The 23,124-nt window shown below is 38.7% G+C and overlaps 1 protein-coding gene across 2 annotated transcripts in view; it reads right to left on the bottom strand.

Moving 5' to 3' along the window:
• Positions 1-19,750, bottom strand: part of jag1a (jagged canonical Notch ligand 1a) — a 37,488-nt gene extending 17,738 nt beyond the window's left edge. For both annotated transcript variants that reach the window (XM_039686827.2, XM_039686837.2), the window contains exons 1-10: positions 19,455-19,750; positions 18,790-19,098; positions 12,462-12,519; positions 9,880-10,137; positions 8,262-8,322; positions 7,736-7,866; positions 5,917-6,036; positions 3,590-3,703; positions 575-688; positions 168-281 (exon numbers count right to left, since the gene is read on the bottom strand). In XM_039686827.2, the coding sequence (XP_039542761.2) occupies positions 168-281; positions 575-688; positions 3,590-3,703; positions 5,917-6,036; positions 7,736-7,866; positions 8,262-8,322; positions 9,880-10,137; positions 12,462-12,519; positions 18,790-19,098; positions 19,455-19,526 (1,351 nt within the window). In that variant the 5' untranslated portion in view covers positions 19,527-19,750. The remainder of the gene's footprint in view (positions 1-167; positions 282-574; positions 689-3,589; positions 3,704-5,916; positions 6,037-7,735; positions 7,867-8,261; positions 8,323-9,879; positions 10,138-12,461; positions 12,520-18,789; positions 19,099-19,454) is intronic.
• Positions 19,751-23,124: the final 3,374 nt, after the last annotated feature.

The following is a 23,124-nucleotide window of genomic DNA, read 5'->3' as shown; positions in this document are numbered from 1 at the left end:
AACACTCCTATATGAACTGAATTTTTTTTTTAAACTTTTAAAAATCGCGTCTCAATACAGGTACCTTGTGGGTTTTTTGCTCCACTGATCTGCGTTTCGCATTTAAAGCAGCAAAAACGCATTCTGTGTGAACTCTGACTGCTTTAATTCGAACTTAAATTACTTACTGATGTCGCAATTCTGTCCAATCCAACCGGGGAGGCACTCGCAAAAGTATCCGCCAATCAGATTCCGGCAGGAGTGGGCATTGATGCATGGGCTTTCCTCACACTCATTAGCATCTGGGCCAAAAATGACAAAAGAAATCAGCACGAGCGTAGTCTAAATTACAATCAGACAGATACACATACAGCCAAATGTCCCTGAAGAATTGTGTGTGTGTGTGTGTGTGTTAATGGACTGTAAATGCACTCTAGTATGAAACAGCGGTGGGGTCTCATGGTGGTCTGTAACTTAAATTCTTCCAAAGCGGACTCGGTTTCCACGGAAATTGTATTTTTGAACAAACACACCCTGACTGAAAGAAAGAGAGGGGAAGCGGAGGCACAGAGTGGGGTAAAGAAGAGACACCCACCAATGAGACACGTCTTCCCGCTCCACTGCACGGGGCAGATGCATTTAAAAGCGTCCACCAGGTCCACACACACACCGCTGTGATTGCACGGGTTCGGACTGCAGTCATCTTTGTCTGAGGGAAAACCCAGAGGAGATTTGCATCATATTTCTTCTGAGGTTCTGAGTTGTGTTTCATTTAAGGATCACATCTTTTTCTTTAGGGAAAAAAGGGAATTGGCATAAAATCATATTTTTACATTTTCTGACATAAATAAGTGTGGTGCTCGTCACTAGTTACGTTTCCATCCACTTTCTTTTTGGGATATCGCATAAAAAACTGCTGGATGGAAACAGCAAGATGCACAGAAATTCAAAAAAAAGTCGCATTAAAAAAAAAACAACGCGCAAAAACCATGATGGAAACATTGATTTGATTCGAATCATGTGACTTTGTGCGATGGGACGGCATTCACTGGCAAACGCTCTTTTTGCACAGCATCTGAAATGCCTGAGGAAAGTCTGACGTCAAAGTGGTTCGTCTTCCACGACAGCGTTCCGAAACAGCAGGTATCCGCCTCCGAAATGCGTTTATTGATTTTCGTCACTTCATTAAGCAATTTATTACGTGCATATATAGTGGCTTCTCCTACTTTTTTTAGGGATATTTAGCCCCAGGATGTCAAGAAGTGACGATTTTGTTCTCCTGGACTCTGGATGGAAACACTGCTTTATTCACAAATTTTCACAACATTTTCTGCGAAATTCCCATTTTTAACTAAATTTGCAACTTTAGATGGAAGCATAGCTACTGTTATGTTAAAAGAGTGTTGTGAGTGGTATAAATTAGGTCTGGGAAAAAAATTGATTTGATTTAAAAATTGAGTTGGTAGGTCAAATCGATTCATGTTTTCCGAAAATCGATTTAAAAAAAAAAATTCTCGCCATTATAAATAATTTGGATGTTTTATGGTGCGGCGCGTCAGACGCGAGTGATTTCAATGTTAAGTTATTGCAAAGACGTGTTACGCACGTAAAAAATTCCTGCGGTGTGAATGGGGCGTAGAGCGCGGCGCGGTAGACGCGAATACGCCTCATTCGCACGTCAAGTCTGCGCGAACTGAGCGTCTGGCGCGTTAATAGCGAACGATTTAGTTAGTGCTATTTGTGCATTCACGCGTTTGACGCGAATTCGCAACTTCTGAAAAAAAATCTGAACTTTGGTGTCAATTCGCGCCGCGTTAACCAATCAGGAGCCTATCTGGTCCGTTGGACACAAATACGGCGACGATGCCCCACACCACTGTTCTGCTCTCCAGAGCAAATACAGAGTGGCGACTTTCTTCATGAATGCTTGAATAACATAAAAAAGATGGCCGCCAACGGGTTTCGATTCTGACGCACGTAAATTTTGCTTCAAACTTTTGTTTTTAAACACGTCAATTCTGCTCATGACGTGCGAATGGATTAAAAATGTTCAAGCGTATAACTACACGCGGTAGGCGCGAATTTGATGCGCACAGTGACTTTTCAGTTAGAGAAAGGGTTTGCCTTTGCAATTTTGTTTATGTTGATGCACGTTAATTAAATACAATAAATATATATTTATAAAATATATTCACAGTTCACAGTTATTTTGTTGTAAATGGGGGGGGGGAGATATAATCGAATATCAAAAATTTTTATTTAAAAAAAAAAAATCACAGATGTTACAGGCCCGAGTCAAACGAGCCCACCTCCAAGCGTCTATGACATTCTGGTTTCTATATACGCCTTGGCGCTGTCTTTCAATGTCAATTCGGGGTTTTTTTAACGTATGAAAACTGCTGACTAGGGATGCACCGAATATTCGGCCACCGAAAATTTTCGGCCGAAAATGGCCCAAAAGTGCATTTTCGGTTTTCGGCCGAAAGACTTTTATCACCGAAACAATACGGCCGAAATGTTGTGATGACGCAAACAGAAACCGCGACCTGCACGTGCTTGTCTGAAGCAACATGTTTGCGGTGCGGACGTATTTCAGTGAATCTGAACCCGCGAGGAGACGGAAGCCTTGTTTATCCACCTATATCTGCTCTAAACAATGCGCGCCGCCATGACAACGACTCCGGATGCGAGCGGGTCAAGTATAAACTGTGGAGACTCGCGCTGCGGAGGCAGGCGAAAGTATGCGCAAGTCTCCTCAGACAGCGCGCGCACCGCTCCAAACGGTCGAGGCGTTTTACTGGACCCGCTCTCCGTTGTACTATTCCTTGAAACGACAGGGGACGACTCAAGTAACTGTCCTCTAACCATTAGGAATCGGTGAGAAGAAGAAAGATAAACACATGACAATGTTTATTTTTTAGTATACCACCACCAATACAAAAATAATCATGTAAAACCCAGTAAACCCTGAGATTATTACTTGTGTGACATTACAAAAAAATATATATGGGAACATGTATGTATAGAACTAAATGCTCTCTTAAATATTTTCTACATTCACTAAACATGTTTTGTTAAGTTTCATGTACATTTGTATTAATCATGGACCTTTGTTCATTTAAAAAGGCTTTTTATGCTATTGTATGCTAAATTTTTAAAATGTAAGAAACTAATTTAGACGTGCAAATGGTGCTGGTGTGATGAGAAGAAGTTTGCACTCGGCTTTGTTTTTGAGAGAACATTTAATTTTAAAACCTTTCTGCAGGCCATTAGATTATTATTTAATGTACACGAGTGGGGTCAAAAACATTTTAGTTTGAATTTTATTTTATACTGTGCATTGTGCTAAATAAATATTTGCATAATTTGTAATTTATTTATTTATATTAATTTATGCAATTGCAATGCCTTGATTTTAGTAACGTTTGTACACAGTCATAGCCATAAATGCAATGATACTGATAATTGGCATAATTTCTTTCGGTGTTTCGGTTTTCAGTTTTCGGCCTTGGTTTCCTCTTTTTCGGTTTCGGCCAAGAATTTTCATTTCGGTGCATCCCTACTGCTGACCTATGACTGGGCAGTTTGAGACAGTGTAGAGAAGGCTTACTGATATTGCAGGACGGTCCTGTCCAGCCCGGTGCACACTGGCACTCAAACCCCTGACTGGACTCCACACAACTCCCTCCGTTCAAGCAGGGCTCAGACAGACAGGCATTATCCGCTACAGAGAACCAGAGGGAGAGATGTTATAATGTTGTGCTCACACACACAATCAAAGCACGACTGAGACAGAACAGTGTTTTCTGAAGGAATGCACGAAATACAGACATTCAACCCCAAAATTAAACACACGGACCACACATTTGCCAAACAATGACAAACTCTCCTTCTGTCCAAGCAGCCTCTGCCAGTTTCATGTCATTTTATGGCTGCATTAACAATAGTATTCTCTTCTACTCACGTAACAGAGTCATTTAAACTCAAATCAATATTTCATTGTGCTATTTATTTAATCACTTAGTAGTTTCAGTTGTTGTTCCAGCAGCACTAAGCTAAAACTACAAATCTTTTTTGTTCATGTAAAAAAAAGCTTATGAACGCGCATCACAGAACAGAGCAAGGCGAGCATTTGAGCTTATAAAACTTAAACTTTTTTATTTATTTATTAAATGAGCGATCGTTTCACTTGATAAGACCCTTATTCATCGCCTGGAATCATTTAAAGCCCTTTCAACAGTTTGCAGTTTGCACTGAAACTGTTTTTTTGACCTTGAACCGTTTGGTTCCCATTGAAGTCCATTATATAGAGAAAAATCCTGGAATGTTTTCATCAAAAACCTTAATTTCTTTTCAACTGAAGAAAGAAAGACATGGACATCTTGGATGACATGGGGGTGAGTAAATTATCAGCAAAAGTTTTTTTTCATACTTGCTCTTCAGCTGCAATAATCAACAGTATCACCAGTGTAGCAGATCTAATCCACCAAGACTAACTACATTAACTTTGGCATATTCAATAACATGCTAAAACTATTCAGAGACTCGTCAAGATTGAACTAACATTTTATATATATCCGCCACAAAAAAAATCAACACAGTATCCACAGTAAGGATCAGTATCGGTTTTGTTGCATCAAAATCTTATTAAGTGTTCACTTCATAGGCAGGGTCACGTCTTGGTTTTCCCCCTTTCAATCTCCCAGTCACTCCCTCTCTCCGGTCGACCGCTCTTTATCAGATCAGTCAGTGGACGGGAAAGCCCCTTTGGCCTTTCTCACACCGAACAGAGACCACCAACAAAAACAGAGGAGTGCAGCAAGAGGCTGTGGGCATTTATTTCCACTAAGACATGACAAGAAAAAAGGATAAAAAAAAAAAAACGACGCAAACCACACCAGAATAAACTGAAAACAGCAGAGCAAGAAAATATCTCTATTATTGCGTCCTGTGATTTTTCCAACACACATTTGTGATAGAGCGTGCACACGATGTGATGGACTTTCTGCTCAAATCATATTAATGTACACTGCATTCTTTGGCTTGGCCAGGACATTGAATGCTTGATTGGTATTTCAAGTGTATGTGTGCATGTTTTTGGCAGGGCATCTTCCCTCTTTTACTGACAGCAGAAATCTCAGATGGAGAGAAATATGGGCAAGCACTGACAAGCAGGATCCGAAATGAACCCTCACCAAGTGCCAAATGGGAGTAAAAACTGGCTTTGGCAAGTAAATAAAATGGAGTTTCTCGCCAGTTGGACGGTATGAACGGCAACATGATACATGCTTAATTTGACGAGTCGCTGATAAGCAACACGAGCGATTCAGATCGAAAACATACAAATCGTGCACTCTAGAAAACATCTGTCAAAGCAGCTTTCTTCTCTTTGGAAAATTCGATTTCGAATCAATCAGTATTTTATCCAGGACAGTTTTTTCCAGATCTTCCATGAATGTGGAATATTCCTCAAATCAAACACATACACTACTAGAGTATAAAAAAAAGTTTTGAGTTAGTTTTTTCTCTCTCAAAAGAATCAATACTTTTGTTTAGCAAGGTGAACAGAAAGTTCAAAAAAACAACACTTTGTTACGACTTTACTGTCATTTTTGATAATTGACAATTGAAACTAACATTTTACTGCATTTTTGATCAAATGATTGCAGCCTTAGTGAGCAGAAGAGTCAAAATCTTATGGACTTAAACCTTAGTATTAATATGGAGAAATCATGGTGTATCGCAACTTTGTGTTTCACAACACTGTAAAAGAAGGAATCTGAGCTCATGATACAAGTTCAATCAGGAGTGGATGCCCCTCCCTGTCCTCCACCCTCCGCCCACGGCATCCTTTACTCTTTTTATATGAAAGAGGTGTTTGCAGTGGACATCACTCATGCGAGGAGGTGTGTGTGTGTGTGTGTGTGAGAGACCCACCTCTCTCGCAGTTCTGCCCAGAGTAGCCATCAGGACAGGCACAGTGGTATTTGTCTGGTCCGGTGTTACTGCAGGTGCCGCCATTGAGACAGGGCTGCCGCGTGGCACAGGTGTTCAAATCTAAATCAGATGAAACAATTCAACAAATGAGCCAAGCTGAACAGAACAGAACAAAGCAGAACAGAATAAAATAGGACAGAACGGAGCAGAACACAACAGAACAAAATTGAATAGAACATAACAAAACAAAAGAGCATAGGGGAAAACAGAATAGAATAGAACAGGATAGAACAAAACAAAATAAAACAGAACAGAACAGAATACGACAACAAAACAGAATAGAATAGAACAGGACAGAACAGAACAGAACAAAACCCAAAACAGAACAGAAGAGAACAGAATACGACAGACCAGAACAAGATAGACTAAGATAGACTTGTATGTATTAACTATTTATTTCTTATGTGTTTATTATGTGGTTTGTAACGTGATTGTTGTGCAAGTGTCAAAGATGAATTTCTGTCCAGTACATCTGAACAGACAATAAAGTTAATCAAATCAAAACACAACAAAACAAAACAGAACAGAACAGAATAGAAGAAGAATACGACAGAACAGAATATGACAGAACAGAACAGAACACGACAGAACAGAAGAACAGAATACGACAGAACAGAACAGAAGAACAGAATATGACAGAACAGAACAGAATAGAATAAAACAGAATACGACAGAACAGAACAGAATACAATAGAAAAGAATACGACAGAACAGAACAGAATACGACAGAATAGAACAGAATAGAACAGAATACGACAAAATAGAACAGAATATAATACGACAGAATAGAACAGAATACGACAGAACAGAATAGAACAGAAAATAACAGAATAGAACAGAACACGACAGAATAGAACAGAATAGAAGAAGAATACAACAGAAAGGAACAGAAGAACAGAACAGAAGAACAGAATATGACAGAACAGAACAGAATACAATAGAAAAGAATACGACAGAACAGAACAGAATACGACAGAATAGAACAGAATAGAATAGACCAGAACAGAATACGACAAAATAGAACAGAATAGAATAGACCAGAACAAAATACGACAGAATAGAACAGAACAGAACACGACAGAATAGAACAGAATAGAATACGACAGAATAAGACAGAACAGAATAGAATATGACAGAAAACAAAAGAACAGAACAGAATTCGACAGAAAACAACAGAACACAACAGAACTGAACAGAATACGACAGAATAGAATAGAATTCGACAGAACAGAATAGAACAGAACAGAATAGAATACGACAGAAAAGAACAGAATAGAACAGAATAGAATACGACAGAATAAAACATTACAGAAAACAACAGAACAGAACAGAACAGAACTGAACAGAATACGACAGAATAGAATAGAATTCGACAGAACAGAATAGAACAGAACAGAATAGAATACGACAGAAAAGAACAGAATAGAACAGAATAGAATACGACAGAATAAAACATTACAGAAAACAACAGAACAGAACAGAACAGAACTGAACAGAATATGACAGACTAGAATAGAACAGAACAGAATATGACAGAAAAGAATTCAACAGAACAGAATACAACATGACAGAAAACAACAGAACAGAACAGAATACGACAACAGAACAGAATTGAGCAGAAAACTACATAACAGAAAAGAATAGAATGGAACAGAATACGACAGAACAGAACAAAACAAAACAGAATAGGACAGAATAGAATAGAACAGAATACCATAGAACAGAATATGACAGAACAGAACAGAATAGAACAGAATACCTTTGTCGCAGAGCTGCCCTCCCCAGTTTGTGTCACACAGGCATTGCCAGGGTTCGACGCATGTGCCGTGCACACAACCGGGATGTGGAATACACTGGTCACAATACTCGCCCTGCCAGCCGTACTGACACCTGTGAAGGGCACAACATCACCTCTCAATATAAGACACACTTTTTGTAACATGAAGTCACTGCCGTAATGCAGCTCTGTTGCAATTCCCAGTGAGCTGCCAATCTAGACAGGGTTTCAGAAATTATATTTCAATGCTTTTGCATTCGCTCGCAAACGTTCACGTTCCCCCGAGAAACTTTTTTTTACAGATTTTTTTTCATATTTTTTCCATCAGTGGGCTTCGGGAACATCCCCACTAATGAATGAGTAGCCCAGTGCAGAAAATGCTAAAAAAGCCTTTGTTTAGCCAGCTGCCTTTGCTGTCTAATCCGACAGTAGACGGTGAGTCAGCTCACCTGGTTTTGGGACAGAGTCATTTAAACCATTTTCTGTGCAAATAAATGGTATGCGTTACCTGCAGTCTCCAGGCACTTTACAGGAGCCATGCTCTGTGCTGCAGCCCTGCTTACAGATCGCTAAGAAAACAAGAGAGAAAGAGGAATATTGTTACCGCTATCAGCTCCATCTGTGTGATCTCAGCACTTCTCTCTCATCAGGCCATTTCAGCCGCTCATCACACACACTCTGCCAACATGATGTCATTTCTCCACCCCTCCACTCATGTTTCTTCATGCGGGAATGAATGAGGGAATAAACACTATTACAGAGACAAAATCCACCCTAATACTGTCGCAAACCCACACCGTATCAAACACTAACACACACTAGCTGTCAGACAGGATGATGATATGTGTGTGAGAAAGCTTTGTTGTGATAGTGACAATCTCAAATAACAATATCCCCATGAGGTCAACGATACAGAGCCATTATAAGTCCAGCCTGACCGAGTCTGAATCCACTTAACACACTTTTCAACAATGAATTTCCATGACATTTCCAGTATTTTGTGATTTCTCTTGAAAATAAGAAAAATTTGCAACTGATTAGAAAGTAAAAAATGTTCTAAAATGTACATTTAGTGCATAAATGTACATTACTTTTAAAACTGTATTAATTTTCGGTAACGCTTCCTTTTACAGTCCAGTTACCCATGTAAATACTATGTACTAGTAACTACAATTACTAATTACTACCCCTAAACCTACCCCTGTTCCATGTACTTACCTTATATTAGCCAGTACTTTCTAGGTAAGTACACTGTAAGTAGTGTACTGTAAAAGGAAGCGTTACCTAATTTCCATGAGTATTTCAGGTTTGGAAATTGTAGTAAAAGAAAAGTCATTTATAATGTCACAAAAGGTTTCCATTTAAAACACATGTTGCTCTTTTAAACTTTCTATTCATCAAAAAATCCTGAGGAAGAAATGCATTAAGGCTACCACAAAAATATGAAGCAGCACAACTCATTTCAATATTGATTATAATCAGAAATATTTCTTGAGAATCAAATCATCATATTAGAGTGATTTCTGAAGGATCATGGAGTAATGATGCTTTGATCACAGGAATTAATTACATTTAACAATTTATTCAAATAGAAACCAGTTATTTAAAAATGTAATAATTAGGGCTGTCAAACGATTCATCGCGATTAATCGCATCCAAATATAAAAGTTTGTGTTTACATAATATATGTGGGTGCACTGTGTATAATTATTTTATATATATAAATACACACACATGCATGTATATATTTAAAAAATATTTTCATGTATACACAGTACTGTATATAGATTTGGGTGCACTGTGTATAATTATTTTATATATAAATAATATTTTTTTCTTAAATATACATGCATGTATGTGTATTTATATATATATATATATGAAATAATTATACACAGTGCACCCACATATATTATGTAAACACAAACTTTTATTTTGGATGCGATTAATCGCTTGACAGCCCTAGTAATTATAACTATTAAATCAAAATAAACATAAACATTAAAAATTCTTCCTGCACATCCCAAATGTTTTAACGGTAGCGCACCTCTAGCGTAATCCATAAATCCACGCACAACAGCAGTATAAATATGTCAAAAGGCCACCATCAAGGCCCCGCCCCTCACCAGTGTTGCATTCTGGGCCAGCCCATCCCTCCAAGCAGGTCTTGTTGCCATTGTGATCGCAGGTATAGTGGCCGAAGAAGTCATCTCTGGGCCGACAGAACTTATTGCAGCCGAAGCCAAAGTAATGCTCGTCGCAGGTCACCCGAATCTGGTACTGGAACTGAGCCACGGGGCCGTTGTGCTTCAGAGGCTGCCACTGAGGGTCCGGGTTGATCATGCCCGACTGGACCGCTTTCTCGATCACTTGTCCATTAATGCCTGCGGAAGAGGGGGAGAAACAGGGAGGTTTGGAGCAGCTGTGGTTTAATTACACTTGTGTTCGGCGTGACTGTGAAACTATGCCACTATAGCTTACACAACTCTGACACACACACATAGTCTGATTATTTGTGTACTGGCTTTGAGGTGAAAGGTTTTCTGATAGGGTATGAACCCTTTAATCACAAATGTAGATGATTTATAGCCCCCAAAATAACAAAGCATAATTTAAGCATCATAAATGTTCCCTTATATGATTTGCACTCTATCTTCCAAGCCTTTTAGCATGACAAATATATTATCTAAAAATCACTATCTAATTTTGTTGAGTGGAAATATAGCTCGGACATTCTGCTTAAAGACTTATTATGTGGCCAGGCTGTGAAACGATTAATCACATCCGAAATAAAAGTTTGTGTTTACATAATATATGTGTATATATACAGGCAGGAGCCATCTTTGGAAAATAGTCTCGACAAGTTGAACCACGAACTTCTGAACTGTATGGACGCTCGTGGTTCGACTAGTCGAGGCTGTTTTACAAAGATGGCTCCTGTCTCTATACACGAAGTGAACTGTCTTTATAAAATATCTTCTTAATAAACGGTCTGCACACTTACAAAGGTTTGCATGCAGGGAACCTCATTATGTTACTGTGTTAGTGTGGGGCTATTTTGAGCCTTATTAGTGGTATTAACTAGCGATTTCTTTTTACTTATTATTTGCCCCCATATACTAGTATACTAAACAGTTTTTAGAGATAAAACTCTTTACATTCAATTACCATGAAAACGGTCTACTAGTTATCAATGTGTTATTAGACCAAAGGTTCATTTTGCGCCAGAGTTGTCCTTTAAAAATCTTTCAGTGTGTTTGTTGTGTTTTAAAGCTACACTGTGTAACTCTTTTAGTTTATTCTTAGCTAAAAACACTTAGTTCTTTCAAAAATATATGTGCTCATTTACTTCGTTCAAGTAATAAAATATTCTCGTGAGTGTATAATATGCCATTGAAAATACATACGGGTAAGGGGTTCTAATGTCGGTCGCCATGTTGACTCTCCATCTTGAAAGTACATTAGCCAAAGAGGGACACACCCGTTAATTCAAGCTTCGCCTTTCGTGTTTATGTTTGAGTTAACACTCATGGACGAGGTCAAACTGGAAGCCATGTTAATCTTGGACTACATTGGCCACCGTAGGAGTTAAAACGAAATCGGAATTGATATTCACTGGATGATATATATTTTTACACCACTAGATGGGGGTAAAAATCACATAGTGTAGCTTTAAAGTTGCGTTTAGAATGACATAAATGATGACAGATATTTCATTTTTGGGTACTGTCCCTTTAAGAGCAATATACTTTGTTTACACTTGTTCTTATGTGCAGAGAAATGCCGTAGTAATTTTTTTCAGGGCAGGCCAGTATCCAGCACAGCGGTGAGGTATTTGGTCGAAGGGCTATAAATTGTGAGAGGTGCGTGTGAAGTGTGTGCGGCTCGCTCGTGGTTCAGGAGAACTAAGCGTCCCGACCCAAACCTGTCCTTCAGAAATACAGGAGGAAGGGCATCAGTCAGTGTCAGGCCGCCAAACCTGAGACCCCACTGTTACCTCTCCTCGCTGTTTACCTGACAGCGAGACAGAGAATTAAATTACAGAAAATATTTGTTTTTATTTTTATTAATTATGCACAGTACACTACATACTGCAGTAGAATACGTATTATTATTAGTATGAGAATTAGTATAAATACAACACTTTGAAAACATAGTTAAATTGCAGATAAAATTGCATTTACGTGTGTGTGTGTGTGTGTGTGTGTGTGTGTGTGTGTGTAAATGAACGATGCACTACAGAAGCTGGACCCGTGCTAAAGACTACTTGACATGTTGGTGTTAAATACAAGTCAATATTTGCACTCCTGTTCATGTTTGGCTGGCACACACACACACACACACACACACACACACCTGAACCATTTTAATCACCTTCTTTTCTATACAAAACTATTGCACATTTCCGACTTTTTCACTGCCGTGTGTGTGTGAGTGTTGTTTCATGCTTATAAAAATGTGTTTAAAAGAATGATGAATGCAAGCAGGTGCAGGCAGCGGTTTAGTAACAGGATGTGTTTGCCAGCCATTTACACACACACACACACACACACACAGAGAGAAATGCACGCAAATACACACAAACAGCATGCTGCATTTACACACTCTTTATCACATTGTAACTCTTTGACTGTACGTACTCTCTTCAAACATACAGAACAAAGTGTGTGTGTGTGTGTGTGTGTGTGTGAGAGCGAGAGAGACTTACTGCCAGTGCTTGAGTCATTATTGAAGTCCAAAGCCTCCACAATCAATGTATATGACCTCTGAAAGAAAGAAAAAATACATATGAAAACATCAATACACACACCACACACACTCGAGAATCACCTTAAATTGCCGAATCTTATTTTCATTCACAATGTGCCAGTGAAATACAATAAGGACGACTCGCTGGCCCGCAGCTGTCAGTAAATATCACTTTTCCACCACTAATTCAATCACAATTCAAAATGCAAATAATACGATGATACCATTGATGTCCATTACATTTCAGAATCATCTATGGGAGGTTTTAAACTTAAACGTGGTATTTTAAAGTAACATGTTTTAAAAGGAAAAGAAAAAACAGTTACGATAACAGTAAGATATATTATTGTGTCTCATTTGCTCAGCAAGGCTGCATTTATTTAATCAAAAATACAAAATATGTGAAATATTAAAATAATTGGTTTAATTTAAAAAATGTCAGCAACATGTGAGTTTTATTTCATGTGAGTTACTCCAGTTTTCAATGTCACATGATCCTTCAGAAATCATTTCAATATGACAAGAAACACTTCTGATTATTATCAATGTGGAAACAGCTGTTTCTTCATTTCATTACAAAAGAAATTTACTGACCCCAAATTTTTGAACGATTTAAGACTGAAATTAGGGATGCACGATATATCGGCCAGCATATCGGTATCGGCCGATATATGTTCATTTTTAATGTTATTGTTATCGGCCTGGTAAGAAAATGTGGCCGATATATTAAAGCCGATAAATAATGTATTATTCCCTTCAGCTGAGACACTTGTTGAGCACTGTTTATGTTTTTGAAATTCTTGAAATATGATTGAAATCTCTTCAAAAAAATGAAAATCTGGTATATCGAATATCGACTGAGAACATAATTATAATTGTGTGCTTGGGACATGGATTTAATTGTGAGACTTAAATCCAAATTAGATAAAAAAATTGGGATTTAAGTTTATCGGCCGATATATCGGTTATTGGCTTTCAAATACAAAGAATTATCGGTTATCGGTATCGGCCAAAATGTTCATATCGGTGCATCCCTAACTGAAATATCTATAAAACATAGTTTGAATGCACTGGATAAACACGTTTAAGCGGATTAGTCTGAATTAACGCAGAGCTTTCATACACGAGGATCATCATTAATAATACACACAGTCAGGATTGATCACTCTTTGCTTTATCAGCAGACATCACTGAACTACTTTCACGATCTCGATTAAAGATAAGTAACAGGACAGACAGGAGGAGAGTGAAAGAATGCGTGAGAAAATCCGCAACAAGACGTTAGATGATGTTTGAGGGAGAAAAAAAAATGAAACTAACAGAAAAGATTCTCAGAATACGAGTCTGATTCTGAGAACAGAAACATTCACTCTCAGTGAGATGATGATGACCTCACGTCACACACAAACACACACTCACACAATGCCACTCTTCCTGCCTCTGCAGTCTGAGGGATCTATGGGTCTTTATGAGCTTTAATCCATCCACACACACACACACACGAAGGCAAATTCAGACGAGTGTGTGTAGCTTGGGCTGAAGCTACACGCACACACAGGCCATTCACAGTTGGAACACACACACACACACACACACACTGTAAGAAGGGCTACAGGATTCAGCTGCAAGTGACACCTCAGTGAGACGGTGTGAGAAAGACATGAAGAACCTCTCGGACAGCACTCACTTCACACACTCACAGAGATGTTTGTTTGACCATATATTCAATATTTAAAGCTCAATATTTATGCATTTTCTCTGTGATGGCTTCAGTTAGAAAAAACACAAGTCATTGAAACCAGTGAGATGTTTAAAAATCTAGTTAAAGAAAATAGCAGAATTAAAGAATATTTATGTTTCATTCTTGTACCAACATAAATAGCAATATTTGAACTACATATTTCCCCCCACAAATTGAATCATTGAAACGGACAGTTTGATTCACAAAGAGTCAAACTTTCCAACACCAGATATGAATTTATATTTTCAAAAAAATCATAGCAAAAACATTCTGAATGTTATTATATTGTGCAGCCCAAATCAAAACCTTTATAGTCCCACTGTGGTGAAAATCCAGATTTTAATAATATTTCCTATATGTCTATGTGGTGTTTTTAAAGGAGTAGTTCACTTTTCAAAAAAACTTTTGCTGATAATTTACTCACCCCTATGTCATCCAAGATGTCCATGTCTTTCTTTCTTCAGTCGAAAAGAAATTAAGGTTTTTGATGAAAACATTCCAGAATTTTTATCCATATAATGGACTTCAACGGGAACCAAACGGTTTGTTCAAAGGGCTTTAAACGATTCCAGACGACGAATAAGGGTCTTGTCAATCAAAACCGAGTCAATTCGTTCATTTCGTTTGTTGAATGAACCAAAAAAGTCGAAAAAAGATTTGTTCATTTTGATGAACAGGAGAGTCACGAACGCACATCACAGAACAGAGCAAGGCGACCATTTGAGCTTATAAAACTTAAACTTTGTTGTTGTTTTTTTTAAAATGAGCGATCGTTTCGCTTGATAAGACCCTTATTCATCGACTGGAATCATTTTTTTAAAGCCCTTTGAACAGTTTGCACTGAAACCGTCTTTTGGACCTTGAACCGTTTGGACCGCATTGAAGTCCATTATATGGAGAAAAATCCTGGAATGTTTTCATCAAAAACTTTAATTTCTTTTCGACTGAAGAAAGAAAGACATGGAAATCTTGGATGACATGGGGGTGAGTAAATTATCAGCAAAAGTTTTTTGAAAAGTGAACTTCTCCTTTAAGGGATAAAGCTATTGACTACAAGGCGACTTTAACTTTTAAAACGTAAAGGTTCGCACATAGAGATTGAACTAAAGCCAATCAGGATTTAATGTGTCACATGAACGAGAAGGATGTTATTATGACTGAGAGATCAATATATGGATCCAAAAACATAAAATATAACAAAGAACCTTTTTTTTTAAACTACCAAAGAACCAGAGAGCAACTCAACAACCCTATACAGTGAAAATGGTTCTTGATAAGATGTTTTTTTGCTAAATTTTCAGAACCATTAAAGACAATAGTGAAGCATGAAATATCTACAGTGCATATCTAAGCTTTCAGCGTCTCCAAGTTCACTAACAGCAGGACGCTGGTTTCCAAGACACCGTCCTAAACATCCATACACACACCCTGAATTTTCATCTGACCACTGCTGATGGTGCAAAAAACGAACAAAAGACAGATCAGAACACACACACACGCACTCGTGCAAAGACCCCCTGTGTTTCTTTGTAAACCGGCTTTGTTGAACCGCCTTCCCACAATCCAGCATCCAGTTCAATTGCTAGGTAGACTTGTGATGGAAAAGAAAGCATGCAAGATGACAATGTCTAATTAATCTCCATTCAGGGCGGCTGTGAGGCGGGTCTAGACCGCTCTGATCGACGTGGGCAGGGGGTGAGATGTTTGAGCACGGCTGCCACGGAAACTGGCCCTAATTGGACTATCAGACTGACTCGCTTTGACCTCGTATTGACGGCTCGGTCTCATGAGTTGTGAAAGTAAACATGGGCTTCAGCAAAAACAACTCCACCATTCACATCTCGAATGGAATCAGATCGAGTCTTGGGAGACGTTCTAAAAAAACATAAGAGGCTTTCAGGGGTTGAGCAATATGGATTTTTTGATGAACGATGCCAATATCTTAGAGAGCAGGTGTCTGATATAAAGCTGATTTAGGCATATAGGATATCACACTTTTAATAGTCGTTAATATTTAGTCAATTAATCCCCACCAATTTCTGAAACAATCTGTTATTGGAAAAAAAATCATTTTTCCATGTTTCGTCCATTGCTGGAGCCATAGATATCCATAATAAAGGCTAGATGTCTTACGGCGGAGTCTCTATCGTCATCACCGGCGGCCATCTTGTCACAGGCAAGCTTTCTGGCGGGCTCTGATGTAAGATGAGTGATCAGCACGAACACAAATACCCTTATCTTGGTGAAATCTTGACGGATTTACAAACAGTTTGGTTTCTTCACAGCGTTACGAGTGAGCGAGCTGCCTGTGACAAGATGGCCGCCAGATGCGGACGTCGACCTCCATTGGCCAGCAGCGCGGATGAGATATCTAGCCTTTATTGTGGATATCTATGGCTGGAGTGGCAGAGAAGGGTCTGCTGTGTGTAAACCGCACGAGAGCGGCCTCTAGAGGTGAAATAAAACCATCACCGATGCCTCGTGGAGTTTGTTTTGACACGCGAGGCTGCGCGCGGCACAGAGCGGGACACTTCAGATGCACATATAAACTAGACGATGGTATGTATACAGTACACTACTGTGCATGCTTTATTAGGTTATTAATTTGTTTGCAGTATGTTTGACGTCAAGGCTCAAAGGACACTAACACTAACTCAAGCAATTGGATTTAAATGAAATGTTAACACTTTACAAATAGAGTCATTTGTAAAATTAACTAAGGTTATTAAAGGTATTGTTCATTTGAACATTTACCAGTACATTTTTACATTTTAAAGTTGTATCTCTTAACCGTAGTTAATGAACTAACATGAATGATCATGGTATAATTAATATAGCCTATTATTTTTTATATTTTATTTATTATTTATGGTTGTAATAATGTTCAATTGTGTGTTTTTTTTATATATAGAATCATTATCCATTTTGAAGGTGCAATGTATGAGTGTCTATTAACAGAAATGCAATGACATATTCTCCCGCTAAAAACACTGCACACACTGCACCTTTAAAAAACGTAGTTATCGTACAACATAGTAAAACGTAGTAAAATCTACTGTCGGTCGACCTCTATGTTTAATTTGAACAATTTCTGCAATTAAACTTGTATTTATTTGTATGTAATATTTACTAAACTAATTAAATAATTAATTTGGGGGGGGGGTCAGTCAATTAAATAGATACACTTTCTTGAATCTGAAATCTTGAAAATGAATCATTTAAACCTAAATATGTAAAATATACAGATAGTTAGAAACTTATTTCAGAATCATATTTTTCACAAATAAAGAAGCTGTAATAGTTAGACTACAAATTGGTCAATATATATCAAATGTGACACAAAATTACTGAAATAAACACTTATTTTGCACAATCTTTCCTCAAATTCACCCCCCAAAAAAGGTGTATTATTCATTGACAAGGCTGTCCGCAGATTTAGGAACTGACACGAGAGGGAACGAACACTTGGTTATGTGCAGAGCACACATGGTTATCTATCTGCCAATCGCAATAATCTGCAAAACGACTGTATATTGGTCAATCACGAGCTAAAAGTAGCCTATTTATAGACTAATAAATCAGCTTGGGTGGTCAATTTGCCTATATCTGTATATCAGCATGAGCCAATAACAATGTTTTCTTGAGATTTTGTAGTATTGATTTGAACATTTGCTATGATTGAATTGTAGGCTATTTCATTATTTCCTCATACAGCATTATATAGTCCACTCTATCCATCCATATCAGAATTGGCCACCTTATATGTGAATGCATTCTTTGTAGGTTGAATTACTGAATGTGTTTCAAAATCATTAATTGACAAGTATTCATAGGCAGGATTTTGACAAGGTGCCCAGAAATGCTGTAGGTATAGGCAGCTCACTTTGGTTTCATTACGAGATTCAGAGATTGAAAGATAACCCCCTTAAATGATCAATGGTGCCTCGATATCTAAAGCAGTTTCCTGTGGCCTTTGTGTGCAAAACAGCCTCTGATTGTCCATCAGTAGGTGCAGGAGATAAACTCAGGTGTTTAATAACGCATTGTCTTGCTATTTTGAGAGGATACTGGTGGAGTGGGCCGGCTAGGGTGGAGTAACACAAGACCCCTGTCCAACCCGAGCGTCATCATACAGGAATGCCATGGCACAGAGCACGTGAACGGGGCCAGAACCGGCTCTCACAAAACAACAGCTTGTAATCAGAGTCCTGGGAAATGTCGAGTGTGTGTTTACAAACAGAATGTGATGCTGGATGCCTCATGGAAACGGTAAGGCGTAGGGAAGACCGGGGCAAGTTGTCACAGCGAGTTTCATGACTGGACTTTGTCATTTTTGTGACCAATAACAGTGTGGACGTTCAATGGCTGTTCTTCTGTTGTAAATAGTCTAACTTATACACAAACTGACTTTCAAACTGACCGTGATAAATATTTAGGCTACTGCACTTAAGAGTGTGACGACTAGCCCCGGTGTCATGTAATCCTATGTTTAGCCGTCTTGTTTAAATCATATGGTTTGCTAACAAAAACAGCATTTTCAACTCACCGGCCACGCGAAACTGAAGGGCAGCACAATCCTGGATTTATCGTTCGTGTTGTCGAGGGGCTTGACAGAAAAAGTATTCCCACCGATAACGGGCGTAGATCCGCTTCCGTAACTGCACGGGCCTCCCGAAGTTACCCGCGACTGATACTCCTTCAAACACACGCGGAAAAACGTATCGCACTCGTCCGCCGTGCATGTGCGGTCCAACGCGGCGCGTGCACCGTCACAGCACGCGCCGCTCTGCAGCTCCCCGTTCACGTTCTGCACGGACAGAACCTGCATCTCAAAATGTCCCGATGCCTCACATACCTGGAACAAAGAATACGGAAAACAGTTAATATTAGTTTTAAAAAAAAATCTTTGACATTGTGGATTAAATCTATCTATCTATCTATCTATCTATCTATCTATCTATCTATCTATCTATCTATCTATCTATCTAGTAAAGTGCCAAAAAAGTATTTTTCCCCACTGTTATGTGCATAAACAATCAAAAATCTGTCAAAAAAGTTTTTTTTAAAACCTTAAAAGTTTGAAACAAAATGTGAGATCTAATAAAAACTGCGAAATTTAAATGAGAACTCCTACAGGACATCATCTATTTCAGTGCAAATGTTCTAATAGCATCATCACATGTCACATATGAATAGCCAAACCGCACGTACCCGCATCCACAGGCACCGCAAAAGCACATGAACGGACAGCACCGCAAAACTTGGACTCCGTCTCAGAATCATGCCTCCTCTGTCTGTCTGTTCGCTCTGAAACTACACGTTCATCCGACACACGGCTCTCATATAGTGCCTCATGCACGAGGACTGAGCCGCTCAGATCCAATAGACAGATTCCCTGATGCCCCTTTAGAGGCTCTATTATCCTCCACTCTATTCTTGTATTGTCCTTCTGTTTTTACAACAATGCCCACGGGCTGGAGAGGAAAAGCTGCGAATGCGACTGAGCGAACGCTCCATCTATACAGCGCGTTCACGCAGGAGGGGCGGGGCCGGGACTTGAGACGCGTTACATATTCATGAGTGGGCGGGGCCGTGAGTGGAAATAACATCCACCTTGTTTTCAAAGCAGTTTTTGTCACCCAATTATTTTGAGAGAGAAAAAAAAATCTGTAAAATATTACATCGAAAACAAATGGTATGAGGATTCAAAAATAATATAAAACGTGTATTTTGTATTTGCTATGTCATAATTTTTGCAGCCCATGTTTTATCTCCCGCCAAAAAATTGTCCTTTTTTTTAACAGATTTACACATTCCAAATAAAATTCCATCAAATTGAATACATACATTTAGTCACTTAGCAGACGCTTTTATCCAAAATAAACTAAATTAAAGCGAGTTATCGTGAAAGAGGCAAAAACAATGCAAGAAGTGCTCAAAGTGCAGACAAGGGAGCATGAGGTTACATATGAATAATCCTTGCATGTTATTCATATGATGAATTAAGAATATTAAATGAGCAAAAAAAACTAGAGCTTAATAAAACATATTGCTTTAATCTTAAACTTAAATTTAAGCATATTTTTTTGTACATTTATGAATAGGAATCACATCCACTAAATGGTCACTTCCCTTTCCATTAATATTAAAATAATTTATTTAGATAATTTTGCAACCTTTTTTTTATTCTCAACTATCAACTGACTGTACGTCTATCCACCCAAGTGTCATCTTCATTCACATAAAATCAAAACTAGTGTGTGTCCTATCCAGGTACACACCACTCAGACAGCATACTCATGATTTCTGACAGTTTATTCCCATGAGCCTGCATAGACGTTATCAGAGACTGTCAGTCTGAATCGTATTAGGCATCGCTCTCTGACCTTCCTTCCTGGTGTCTCTGCATGCCTTATCGCATTAAAGGCCTTCCTTCACTTGATTGCATTCTAACGAGGTTCATTCGCTACACATTTTGGCACAAGTTGCCATTGTGACAGTCCTGTTATTATGCATATGTTATTCATGAGCAAGAACCATGAATATCAGCACACAGGAGCGCTTGCTAGTTCTCCATTGTTTTGGCCACAGAAACAGCCTCAGTCTTTTCATCCCTGTAATGGCAGCTGGTCGGAGACGGCTCTTTCTCGGGACGACAAACTGCTCTTTTCAAAGCTAAACGTGAAGCGGTTAATCATCTCCCAGTCCGTGCTTGAGGAGTCCCTAATGAAAAGGACATGACAGGAATGGGGGGGGGGGGTGGAGAAGAAAAGGGAAATCTCCTGTGAAATAGAGATGGAGGAAGGTGGGGGTCTTTATTTTTAAATTAGAGCAGCTGGGTCTCACTCTCCTTAAAGAGCGGTCATGAATAGATTATAGCACAGGCCTAAACAGGAGCCGCCCACCCCCTTCCTCTGGGACACGCCCCCTCCCATTAGGACACGCCCCATCCTCTGGATGGAATGAACTGCATTCCGTTGACAATGAAGAGAACAGGTATGATTCATATTCAACACATTTTCTCAAGCTGGATTTTCTCACGAACAAGTAAACTCAGTAGCCTACCGTTCAAAAGTTCATTAAAGGAGTAGTTCACTTTAAAAAAAACAACTTTTGCTGATAATTTACTCACCCCCATGTTGTCATCCAAGATGTCCATGTCTTTCTTTCTTCAGTCGAAAAGAAATTAAGGTTTTTGATGAAAACATTCCAGGATTTTCTCCATTTAATGGACTTCAGTGGGAACCAAACGGTTCAAGGTCCAAAAGATTTATTTGATCAAAAATAATAATATTGTGGAAAGTTTTTTATTAGAATATATTGTAAAATGAAATTTATTCCTGTGATCAAAGCTGAATTTTCAGCATCATTACTCCAGTCTTCAGTGTCACATGATCCTTCAGAAATCACTCTAATATGATGATTTGATTTCTGATTATTATCAATGTTGGAAACAGTTTTTGTAGAAACTGATTTTTTTTTCAGGATTCTTTGATGAACAGAAAATTCAAAATTAACCCTATTTCAAAGATGTCGTTACATTTTTTTAATAAAACTTTAAAATAACAACATGAAATCATGACTTTTGCGTAAACATATACGCCACTTTCGAGTCAGGTGGCGTGTTATCTCCACGCATTTTGTGTTATCCGCGTGTATCCGCGTGTATGCGTATATGTCTACGCCATTAACGTCCGCGTCATTCCGCGTGTCTGAACACGCAGTCAAATCTCCAGTCATAAATGCCATTAACCCCAGTGACGGTTAAGTTTAGGGATGGGGTTGAGGTAAGTCATATCTTTTTTTTACCTAGGATGGTAAGGGAACAGTCATAAATGCCATTAACCCCAGTGACGGTTAGGTTTAGGGACGGGGTTGAGGTAAGTCATATATTTATATAACGTTAAGTCAACGGCGTTCATAAACACGCTGAAAGGCGATTATGCGTCTTGATAGCACGCCAAAAATGGAAATACGAATTGGCGTGTCATACACGCGCTACTTCATGAGATCCGTCTGAAAATAAAGTGTATTACATGTGAAGATTTTATTGAAATCTGTTCCATTCCCCTTTGTGGTCAAGAAACAATTGAGCTGTGATACTCCATTGTGTTGACACTCACAAACCTCCTCAAAAAAAGGGAAGAAAATCCAGGTGTCTGTTATCGAGGAATCTCAGACTCTCCCAATTCCTCAGAACCCATAAATTCAGTGACATCTTTGCATCTCAACCACGATTTCCCAAGCCTGACATGAGCATCCCATCAGGCCTGAAGCCTCAGGCAGTGATACGCTGTCAAGCCGCCAGTATGCTATCTTTCCCTTTACACTTCACGTGGCAACCAGTTTCACTTTCCTGTATCTTCACGCCTTGTCTATTCATGCGCGACTGATGGCAAGGGTTTCCACGCCCACGTGAGAAAGACCTTTTCAGTCTGTGTTTTTGTTGATTTGCATGTTTGTTTACTTATCTCTTTACCTTTGACTTAGTTTTCAGAGATTGATCGTTCATAACTGGGATGTTTTACAGTAACGCCGTGCTCGGTTTGTGTGTGTGTTTGTGTACGAGCAGAGGTTCCCACAGCCTCTCCTCTCCTTTCTTGCTCTGACCTGTGTGTCCTTTCCCTGCAGGAGCGACGTTGCGAAACTTGTCAGTGAGAAAAAAAAGAAGAAGACTTAATGAGCAACTATATTAGATCTACAATGCCTCATCTGTCCTTTTAGGTTTTTGTGGAAGCTTGTTTCCGCCACAGAATGAAAAATAAAAAAGGTAATTGCGACTATTTATCTCACAATTCTGACTTTTTTTCTCATAATTGCAAATTTACATCTAGCAATTCTGACTTTATTTCACACAATTGCGAGATATAAAGTCACAATT

This window comes from Pimephales promelas, chromosome 6 (genome assembly GCF_988280905.1).
Source record: "Pimephales promelas chromosome 6, fPimPro1.hap1.1, whole genome shotgun sequence".
Classification (NCBI taxonomy): Eukaryota; Metazoa; Chordata; class Actinopteri; order Cypriniformes; family Leuciscidae; genus Pimephales; species Pimephales promelas.
This window is presented reverse-complemented; position numbering and strand designations above follow the sequence as displayed.